We start from the raw sequence: 11330 nt of genomic DNA, 5'->3' as shown, positions 1-11330 counted from the left end.
TAATAATAATAATAATAATAATAATAATAATAATAATAATAATAATAATATTTATTTATTTATTTATTTATTTATAGCCCACCCAATCACAAAGAATCCGGGCGGGTTACATCAATAAAATACATCAATTACAATAGAGTTAAAAATCAAACCTTTTCTGCTTGTGATGTCAGAGTCTGACTTAATCTTCACTTTTCATTATTTTTCTTTCAGATCCTGGGATGATTTCCATATCTGTGCTACCCAGGTCTTATCCAGCTGCCCTGAGGAAGCAGCCAACATCTGGGAATCCCTTCGGCAAGAATCTAGGAAGATCCAGTTCCAGGGGAACCTTCATGACCTGTGTAGCTCCCGGGCTCAGCCAGCGGGCAATGGGAGAGCTTCGGATATAGATGAAACTAACAAGGAGACTTTGCGGGGAGCAGCCTGGCTTCCCCAGCCCAGCCTCATGGGCACGCTGACTCTTGTGGCTCTTGTAGCTTTAGTACCCTTTGCCTAGCCTGGGAGCAGGGGGGAGGCCTCCCTCCCCTCCTCCTGTCCACTGTAATACAGACTGGTGGCTTGGCACTGCCTCCTTCCAGGAAATTGGATGAAGGTGGCAGTGGTGCTTAGTGCATTCTAGTAGCAGGAACAGTGTGGCCCACTGGGTGGAGCAGGCAGAAGGTGGGCTTGCCTGTCTTGTACGTGCCCTGCCAGGAGAAGCCAGGTTATGTGAAAAGTGCTTCTCTTGTCCCTATGCACTTTGTCTGGCTAGCTGGCACCTCTGATAACTCAAAACCCTGCTCTCCTCTTCCCATCCTTCCCCATCCCTTCATCTCTACCAGGACCAGCCTTGCTGTCAGTTAGAATGGGGCAGCTACTTCGTGCAGCAGAGTTTTAATCGTAAACTATGAATTTACCCTCATTGGGTTGGATTCAAATTGATATAAATCCCATTAATATCAGTGTGTCTGCTCTAAAAGTACCTAATATGGTTTCAATTAATTGCATTTTTAAAACGTATGTTCTACTGCCAGGGCAGGGAAGAGATGCTTGTGAAGTTTTCTACCCCAGGTGTTAAAATAATTTAGTTGGCCTTGGGTACTTTGCACCTTAACTGTTCTGCCTCACATAACAAAATACCTTAGCCCTCCATTGCCCACATCACTTTCCAGTATCCCTGCCCTGTCATGCTGTACCTCCCTGCCCCCCAGAGACTACCCAGGATTGATTGATTGATTGATTGATTTAAATTTTGTGCCACCTTTCTTCCAGAAAGAGACCCAAGGCAGCTCACAACATAATTTTTTTAACAAAAAAAAAAAAAAAACCTTTACAATAAGAATTTTAAAACAATTAAAATCATTTAGGGCTGAAGGGCGGGGTATAAATACCATAAATAAATAAATAATAGTTAAAGCAGTATAAAATTAACATTAAAACATACAAAAGTTAAAATCATAACTAAAAAACACCCCATATAAAAACCACTCTGTCATGACTATATATTTAAAAGCTTGCCTAATAAAAATGTTTTTGCTTGCCGTAGAAAGGGAGGGAGGAAGCCTATCCTCCCATGGAAGGGAGTTCCAGAGGGTGGGAGCAGCCACCAACAAGGCTCTCTCTTGTATCCTCACCAAGCGAGCCTGCGGTGGTGGTGGGACCAAGAGAAAGCCTTCTCCTGAAGATCTTGGGGTTCTGGCTGGTTCATATGGGGAGATATGTTCTCTCAAATAGACTGGACCTAAGCCGTACAGGGCTTTATAAGTCATGACCAGCACTTTGAATTGTGCCGAGAAACAAGCCGATAGCCAGTAAAGCTGTTTCAACAAGAGAATTATATGCTTCTTATAAATGGCCCCGGCCAGCATTCTAGCTATGGTGTTTTGAACTTGCTGAAGTTTCTGAACAGTTTCCAAAGTCCCCCTCAACACCACCTTCTGGGTCCACCCCTCTAGGAAAGATCAGAACCAGTGCATAACAGTGCCTCCAAGTCCCATCCCCGAGAGACATTTCAGAAGGGTACCATGGTCAAAGATATTAAAAGCTGATGAGATGTCCAGCAGGGCCAACAGTAATCTAATGTCAGTTGTACTATCTTTCTCTGGGCTCTTAGAAGAATTTGGTTTTTTGGCTTCGGCTCCCAGATTCCCATTAGCCAGAATCCAATTCAAAATCCAGAATCTTGCATATGAATATAGGAAGTGACCTTATACTGAGTCAGACATTGAGCTCAATATTGTCAGCTCTGACAGGCAGCAATGGCTGCCCAGGGTTTCGTTCAGGATTCTTTCCTAGCCTTACCCAGACATCTCCTTGGTAGTTTCCCATTTAAGCACAAACCAGGCCTGGCCCTGCCTAGTTTCTCAAATCAGATGAGGTCACGTGTGTTCAGGGCAGTACAGTTATTTAAATTTTGGGAGCTGCAGTCCCCCCCCCCCAAAAAAGCTGACAACCGTTCTAAGAACTGGAGTCCCAGAAAAGGAGCCAAAGGTGCTGAGTGTGACTGAAAGAGCATGAACAGGAGTGACTTTGCCTGTTCTCATCTTGCAACAGTTATGTTTATGACCAGATGCAAACCCAGATGTACCCAATTAACTTAAGGATCAGCTCGAGTTAAGTGCTCAGCCACTTCTGCAGGATTGTCTTCCTGCATGTTTCTTTGGCATTTGGCATTCCTTTTTGAGATGTCCTGGAAGGGTAAGCTGCCATTTGTGTTGGTTAGCATCTGTCTCCTTTTTATCTGCTTCTCTGCTCTGTGTAGGGCTCTTTCATTTGGAGGGCACCTTGCAGCCTTGAAGGGCCACATTTCTGCAGTGGTGGGAACACTTTCTGTGTGTTTGTTATATTCAAGCATGGTCTCCAGAGCTTAGAGATGTTATTTTGGGGGATTACAATTCTCAGAATCTACTGCGTGAATCTGGGGATTGTCATCCAAAATGGTAGGTTTTTTTTTTTTTCAAGCTCTGGTGCTTTCTGCCCACTGGATTCCATAGACAGGACAATGGACTTGCACAGAAGATGAATGAAAAACCTACATCCTCAGCTGGCATCTTCTCCCTCCATGTGCTCAAAGATGACTCCTACACACACTTTTGCACCACCCTTTTCCTTGTGGAGATGGGCTGGTAGTGGAAGGGTGTGAGAAGGGGGAGTCTAGACCATCCAGGAAAGACCTAAGAAGGGGAACCTTTCTAGAGTTGTTTGGTCTTCAAAGCAGTTCTGTTACTGCAACACAGGTATCTGCTGGAAAGAGAAATAAGTGAACAGGTGGGAGTCTAAGGTCTCCTGTTCATTGATGTCAGCTGTTCAAATGTATCTATATCTATATTTCTATTAAAAGGCACTTTTACATTTCTCTTGCCTTGTCCAGTGTTGTATGTCACAGGCCACACTTGGCGTTGCCAGTTGCAGTTTCCCATCACCACTGGGCATGTTTCTGTTCCTAATCACATTTACCTGAAAATCAGTATTGTTAATTTAAATGGAGGGCAGTAGAAGGAGAGGAAGAGTGCACACTGGATGGATAGCTTCAATTAGGGAGGTTAAGGATCTGAATTTGCAGGATCTGAGCAGAGGAGACAGGGAGTCTTGGAGATATCCATAGTGTCACCATGAGTTAGGGTTGACTCAAAGGCAGTTAACAACAACAACCAAACTTGCCAGCTTCTCATTTCATAGGGAGAAACCCCCAGAACAACCTAGCAAGGACCAAATGTGCTCAGGGACCATGCAAAATACTCATGGTTAGAGAAGTTAGTAATGGAAAATTGGGAAACAGGTGGAATGTTGGCTGGAAGGAACCTTTAAAAAGCATTCTACAATTCACTGTTTTATTGCAGATCCCATTGGTTGCACAGGTTACTTCTTTTTACTTAAAATCCATGCATGTCCCTCTTTGTTTCCATTGCTGAAATGCCAAAGAATCAAATAAAAAAGGTAAGATTACTTTTGAACATACTTTTACGATATCAACTTGCAATGGCTTTGGAGAACATGGCAGAATTTCAAGGTCACCACAGCAAAAAGCAGTGTTCATTGTGGCACTCCAATGGGTCTGTCTCAAACTTGGGATATGAAGATGGGACTCAATCTCAAGTGGTATTGCGGATTGTATGGATGAAAGTACTTCCTGAGATAACCATGGTTTGAGGCATCTGGAAGTTCACTGGGATGACCAGAAAATGAGCTGATTTTTGTGTATTACACCCATGGGGAACCTTTGCCCTCCAAGGAGGGACTCTAACTCCCGTCAGTCCTGGTCAGCATAGCCAATAATGGCAAATGATAAAAGTGGGGAGTGCCAACAACATTGGCAAGGCCACAGGTTCCCAATTCTTTTGAATGTTATGCTTGCCTCCACAGACAAACACAGCACACAAAACCTCTTATGGGGAATGAAAGAAAAAATTCATTTTTCCGTTTTGCCCTGGATGCAGGACAAGTCAAAGATGCATCCAGCACTGGTTTGCAGGGAGGAATGGGAAGGAGGAGAGAGGGTGTGTTAACTGGCACATGTTCTCCCCTTTAAGGGTATTAACGGCTTTGCTTGGATTTCAGCTTGGTGTTCCCAGTGCTGCTTGCCCATAATGTAATTAATCTGCCTTTTTGCTTAAAGCATCCACTGAGTGCTCAGCACCACCTCTGCCTCAGCCCAATTAAGCCCTTGCAACAGGTCTGGGACTAGACTGTGGAAAAATGCTCCTTCCTTAGATAGGGATTTCCTGCATGCAAACTCTCATCTCTCTCATTCAAACTAACCATGTAATTTAAGTCACTCCCTCTTTGGGACTAACAGACTTTTTCTCCAAAGATTTTCCTCCTCTCTCTCAACTTTCTTTGGAACGATTGTGAGATAAATGTTTTTTTCTCAACCTGAATTATTCAGTAGCTAGATTAGGATGTAGCTTTTATGTATGCATATAGATGAAAGCCATTAGTAAACTTTTGTCTGATCTACAAGGTACTTGTGTTGTTTTTGGAGTCAGTCTCAGTTCTTATGGAAGCATAGTCACTAGTCAGACAAAGGCACATTTTTGCTACTCTCTCTGATTTAAAGCTAGACCTTAACATGCTTGGCTTTGATATTTTTGATATTTAAATATATTGTTTCGTTACAAAAGGATGAAACCTTTAGGAAATGTAAATTACCCTACACTTGGATCAATCAAAGCATGAGGGAAATGACCAAGCAGGATGTGACAGGATTCCTATTCTTTCCTAGAAACTTAAACAGCAACATTTTTAGCCAGTCTCCTTGTGATTTAAAATTAAAATATAAAAGCTGTAGTTTTGTTTGTTAAAAGTCAGCATGTTTTACAAGTTGAATCCATGGAGTCAGAAGCCAGCATTACAGTGTAGAGTGGAGCTTACAGTACTAGATAATTGTGCAGAGTCAATTGCAGTCATTCCTGATCAGCTTAATTTTCCAATTTAAACACTGGTTTGCTTGCCTCTTCATTTTGTAGAGGTGTCTGCTTTGTGATGGAGATTTGAACCAGAGTGTTAGGTCCTGTGAACATAAGCAACAGGGAAGAAAAGAGTGAGAGTGAGAATGAGTGTATATCTCATGGGGAAGTGACTATGGATACTCTTTGGATGGGAGCAGCTAATGTGGTGACAGAGCTATCGTGGGGATGCACAGATACTGTTGTTGTTGTATGGAAGGTTGCATCAGAAAAGGAGGCTCAATGTAGGGGAGGCTGTTGTGTACGTGAAGCATCCTGGATTTTTGCCTCTCATCCGTCTACTGTTTTTGGATCTGAATTCAGCAACAATCTGGGTTTACAAGCAAGTTGTGCTCCCTGCCTCTCCAGGGCAATGAGCTCAGCATTTTCTGAGACACAAACAAGAACCAGGAGCCTCCTGAGAGCCTTTGTCTCTAAGGCCCATCATATGCTTATTTCCATCTCCTACTCTGTACTGTTCTCACGCTTTGGGGAGCAACAGTCTCTTCCTTGTTAAGTCCAAATATAGGAGCAGGTGTATTAGGGTTAGTTGCACACAGCATCCGGTTAGGTGCAGTTAGATTGTTTTAAGCAGAGCTTGGTGTTGCTTTTGGACTACATCTTAGAATCCCTGAGAGAGCATGGCTGTGTGTCTTCTCCAATGTGATTCCCTTCTGGTATATTGGACTATAACTCCTATCCTCAGGGTAAGATCTGCAGAAGGCTTTCTCCTAATTCAAGGAAAAGGAGAAAAATGCAGTCTGGATGCTACTGTATCATTAAGTACATATCTAGCTCACATTTAAGTACATGTTTATCTCAGTGTATGAATGCATGTGCTGTTTCTCCACATAAAATGTCTGTCACCCACTCTCTCACCTTGACTACTACAGATGTCATCATGATGAACAGGCCAACAGTTTGGAACAGGAGCTGCCCTTTCTAAATGCCAATGGCTGGCGGTTAGTGCAAGGTCCCTCGGCATTTAAAAGCAGCCAGCCGGGCAGATAAGCTGCCTATTCTTCATTTACAGTTTTGACAATCCTGTGTTTAAGAGTGAATTAGTGCTGGATCTCTGCAGGATTCAGCTAAGAGGATAAGCCCAGCTGCAAGTTATGTGTGAATAACAGAGGATATGCAGCTCAGCCCGAGTGGTTACTGGATGCATAATTTAGGCACATTCTCAAGATCACCCATGCATGCTTAACATTAAGTAACTAAACAGTGCCAGTCTCACTGCAGAAGGAATGAAGATATGAAGTTAACAGTTGTGAAGTAGTGTATCTATTATACCTATTTTATTATGCAAGGAAAAGGAAATTTATGAAACTTAGCTCATTGTTTCTAAATGTTATATACAAATTATTTACACTATTTGGTAATTTGGGGGCTTATGTGATCCTGTGGTGCTAAAAGGGAAACATGGGGCCTGTGGAGCAAATCTGACACTGTGCCCCTGGAAAGGAAAAAAATTACCTTCAAAGGTTGCCTCTTTGTGGGCCCATCATGCTCTGTGCTCCACTATCTTTGCTGCCTTAGCCATCCATGCCTACTCTGATAATGCTAAAAGCAAAATGATAACAGCATTCCAGAGAGGTTTTGATCTCTGAGATCTAAAGCATCCTTGCTCTTCTGAAATGGAAATGGAAACTGGAAATGGAAAAGTACTTCAGCCTGAGAACTGACCTTATTTCTTCTCCCACTCCTGCCCTGCACTTTCTGATCTGTCAGTCTCAACATTATTGAGTCACCTTTCCCTTCCCTGTTTGACTTGTTTCCCTGTTTGGGTACTTTTGTGCATGCTGTTGGATGTTACTAAAATGAAATGTATGGAACAGTCCTATGTCTCTTTATTTTGAGATATATCCCACTGTGTTAAGCAGGGCTTGTGTGTGTTTGTGTGTGTGTGCCTACAGGCCACCTGTCCATTTTTGGTGTCTTCATTAATTTCATTGGGTTTTCTTAGGCAAGGAATACTCAGAGATGTATTCACCTACAGTCTGGACAGGACACAATTCTAGAACTACAAACATCAACATCAGATGCACTCTTTAAAATAGTGGCCAAGATCCTGCATCATCAGACATAACTATAGTCGGCTCTTGATATCTGCTGGGGTTTGGTTCCAGGATGTCCATGGATACCTCAAATCCATGGATGCTTAAGTCCTGTTATATATGCAACTGCATAGTAACATGGTGTCCCTTATACAAAACAGCAAAATCAAGGTTTGCTTTTGGGATTTAAATACACACACACACAAACACACAAGCTGTGAATGATGAAATCCATGGGTGCATAATCCATGGATACAGAGGGCCAACTGTACCACCAAGACAATGTTCCTAAACAACCTTCCTGATCAGTTATTAAGGGCTTGTCTCAAATCTAATCAATACATTGTCACTAAAGCCACCAGCAATTCTAAATCCTTGCGTCAGTCCTTTAGTAAAGCCATCAAGGTCTTTGTCATAACAAATATAACATAATGCATCTCTCAGGGTATGAAGTGGGGTATAAATCCGCCCTTGCCCTCCTAGCCACTTCATTGGCTGTGCTGTTAACAACAGAGCGTCATTCATAAGATTGCTATAGGTCAAAGCCAATTTGGCAACAATTAACAATATGTCTCCTTGTAGTTGGCAAGCCCCCTCTGAACAAATCTTGCCAAGAAAACCCTGGGATATGTTCACCTTAGGGTTGCCATAAGTTTCAAACAACTTGAAGGCACACAACAACAGCAAGTTTTACTGGCAATAGACCAACATGGCTACCTCTCTAGGAATAAGCACTCCAAAATGCTATCACTAATATAGAAAGATCACAGATATAATCGTTACAATGCTAATGAACAAGAACAAAAGCCCCAGTCATCAGAACATTCTGTCAGCATCTAAGTTGACAGACAAGGCCAGTCCATGATATTTTGCTACCTGTAGCAAAATAGCAAATGGCATAGGCTCTTCACTTCACTCAAAGGCAGGAAAAAGTCCCTGGAAAAAGTCCCTGGAAGAAGTGTTGAGACTTCATATGCATGGTTTTGCATCCAAACTCTTTCTCTAAATATTCTGGGTTTGTTTTCCCCCCACCACCTCCACCTTACTACCAGGGACTTTTTCCCCTGTGTGGATAAGCCTTTAAACTGATCTGGAGAGAGGGAACGAAAAGTCTTTGTAAGTGCAGGAGCTCCCTGGGAATACTTCAGAACGGGGCAAATGTCATGTAGATGTCCAAAAACAAATAAACAAACAAAAATGGAAATGACAGGAACAAAACCAGAGACTTTCTGGATTTCCGGTCCATCCAGATGGGCCCCAAATCAAGAGGCACAATAATCAAAGCCAGAAAAGATATTTTGGCACACAAGGTAGAAAATCCCATCTGAAATGCACTGGGAAAAGAGTAGGAGGAGAGCCTACATTCCAAGAGCAAGACCATGGCAAGAGGCTAATTAATAAACCCACTTCTGGTCTTCTCTGGCACTGCAGCAACCACTTTCCGTTGCTCATTCATCGACCTGTTTGGTTGTGTGCTCCACATCTCCATCAAGTGCTATTCATAGGCGACCCAAGAGTTCTCTTGCATTAGCTGTTCTTGTTTTGTTTCATTTCGGTTTAATTTTATATGGACATGTGCAGAATGAGCTGCGTGGGAGATAAGAGGAACCCTACTGGAAAGAGGCTGCTGCTAGGTATAGAAAGCATGCATTGTCTCTGGATGGTGCTTCATTAGACAATTGGAAGGGGGGATATATATGCCTAGAGTGATGAACTTTAGTTTCCGAAGAAGCTGGGAATCCACTCAAGCAGTGTGCTAAAGCTATGATTCAGTCTTGTTCTGAAACCTTAGTCAACCTGCGAGAAAGCAAACAGTGGAGTTTATCACACTGGGGCTAATTTCGGCATTAAAGAGAGATTAATTTGTAATTAAGATTTAAAGCATCCCAGAAATAAAGTGAAAACGGCGAGTAATTGCGCAAATGATTATCACACGCAATTGCGCAAATAAAGTGATATCGGGATGCATTGTCACTGAAATCCCGACAATAAAAAGATGCGTATTAATGCTTCTTTGTGACCACTTTAATGGTGGGTTTTGTGCGACATCGTGTGAAATTGTTTTGCGTAATTATGTGATTTTTCCAGGATATTCACAGGATAAACTCCCAATCTCCTTCGTGTGATAAACTCCACAAATTGTTGTTAAAAGACTTCTTGAAAAGGGAGAGAAATAGGAGAGAAAGACCATCAGTCTTATGTACTGTATATTTACACTGTTCTGCATGTAATTGGTCTTTCTGCCAACTACGCATAGAACTGCAACCTCAAACTGTTTCAGTGTCTGTGCATTTAGTTTCTTTGCATGCGCCAGTCCAGTATTAATTGTAATAGCATCTTCTGGAGAAAAGACACATGCCTATCTTTAGTTCAGTATTATTTGTTTGAAAAAGAGCGGTTTCTGTCTCTTTAGGTTCCAAGAAGAAAATAAACCTGAAAATGCACTGAACAGCTATTTGCCAGTAGCCCAAAATCTAATATCCTCCAGCGTGGCAGGGACAGTCCCAAATTAATCCTTTGTCATCCCACTTTGGAGCTGATGGGCGGGGTATAAATACCGTAAATAAATAAAAATAAAAATAAAATGGTGCAGTTCTTGCAAATTGAAGCTGTAATGATGCTAGGAAAGGTAGAAGGCAGCGGGAAGAGAGGAAGATCACACGCCAGATGGTTAGCCTCAATAAGGGAGGTCTCAGGCCTGAATTTACAAGACCTGAGCAGAGCAGTTGAGGACAAGGGGTCTTGGGGATGTCTCATCCATAGGGCTGTCATGAGCCAAGGACAACTCGAGGGCTTAACAACAACAACAACGTGATTTCATAATGAAACTGGGGATCTAGTCCATGTGTGGATTCAGCCCTGATCTGCCACTGTTTCTTTGCCAATATGTTTTTTTGGTTGGACGACTGACTGCTCCATCAGGGAAGCCGGGCACCTTCAGAGCATCCTGCAGATACTCTAGCAAGCATCCCACTTCCATTATGAAACTCTCCAGCGACCTACTTTAGGCTCCCTGCCTTTGTTCTTAATTCCTAGAAATGGCTCCACTCCAGATTTAGCCCATCAAGGCAAATTAATTGGAGTCAATCCTAATTTGCTCTCTGCTGCTTTTCGGGCAGAAGATTAAATGCTTTGCAGACATTATCCCTCCCTCCATCCCCACCCTCCCTACTGCCACTCTCGCTTTCTCTTTTTGAAGGGACAAGTCTCCCTGGATTGGGAGGGGCAAGGAGGGGAAGAGAGAAAGGATAAAAGAAGGGAGGGTTAAAAGGAGATGATGCTTTAAAATCACTCTTTGTAATCGTGGGCAGAAAGGAGGGAAAGAGGGAGAGAGATGCTGCACTGGACCATTGTTGCAAAGCTGGGCACCAGATGGTGAGCCTATTCTGGGCAGCTGTGTGGCAGCAGTGGGCACACGTGGAGTAGGGATGTGAGGCTGAGTCTGTCCCTACAATAAAAGCCTGTCTGCCCCAAATAAAAGCCAAAAGAAGTAATAGTGCCAGTGCCACTATATTATGCTTTGGTCAGGTCCCACCTGGAATACTGTGTCCAGTTCTGGGCACCACAATTCAAAAAGGATGTGAAGAAACTGGAGCGTGTCCAAAGGGCGACCAAAATGGTGAAGGGTCTGGAAACCATGCCTTACGAGGAAAAACTTAGGGAGCTGGGGATGTTTAGCTGGAGAAGAGAAGGTTAAGAGGTGATATGAGAGCCCTGCTTAAATACTTGAAGGGATGTCATATTGAGGAGGGAACAAGGTTGTTTTCTGCTGCTCCAGAGAAAAGGATCTGGAGCAATGGATGTAAGCTCCAGGAAAAGAGATTCCACCTCAACATTAGGAGGGACT

The 11330-nt window shown here is 42.8% G+C and overlaps 1 protein-coding gene across 2 annotated transcripts in view; it reads left to right on the top strand.

Moving 5' to 3' along the window:
* Positions 1–1301, top strand: part of NRN1L (neuritin 1 like) — a 14722-nt gene extending 13421 nt beyond the window's left edge. For both annotated transcript variants that reach the window (XM_042438108.1, XM_042438107.1), the window contains exon 3: positions 214–1301. In XM_042438108.1, coding sequence (XP_042294042.1) covers positions 214–499 — 286 coding nt within the window. In that variant the 3' untranslated portion in view covers positions 500–1301. The remainder of the gene's footprint in view (positions 1–213) is intronic.
* The last annotated feature ends 10029 nt before the right edge of the window (positions 1302–11330 follow it).

Source organism: Sceloporus undulatus, chromosome 8 (genome assembly GCF_019175285.1).
Source record: "Sceloporus undulatus isolate JIND9_A2432 ecotype Alabama chromosome 8, SceUnd_v1.1, whole genome shotgun sequence".
Classification (NCBI taxonomy): Eukaryota; Metazoa; Chordata; class Lepidosauria; order Squamata; family Phrynosomatidae; genus Sceloporus; species Sceloporus undulatus.
This window is presented reverse-complemented; position numbering and strand designations above follow the sequence as displayed.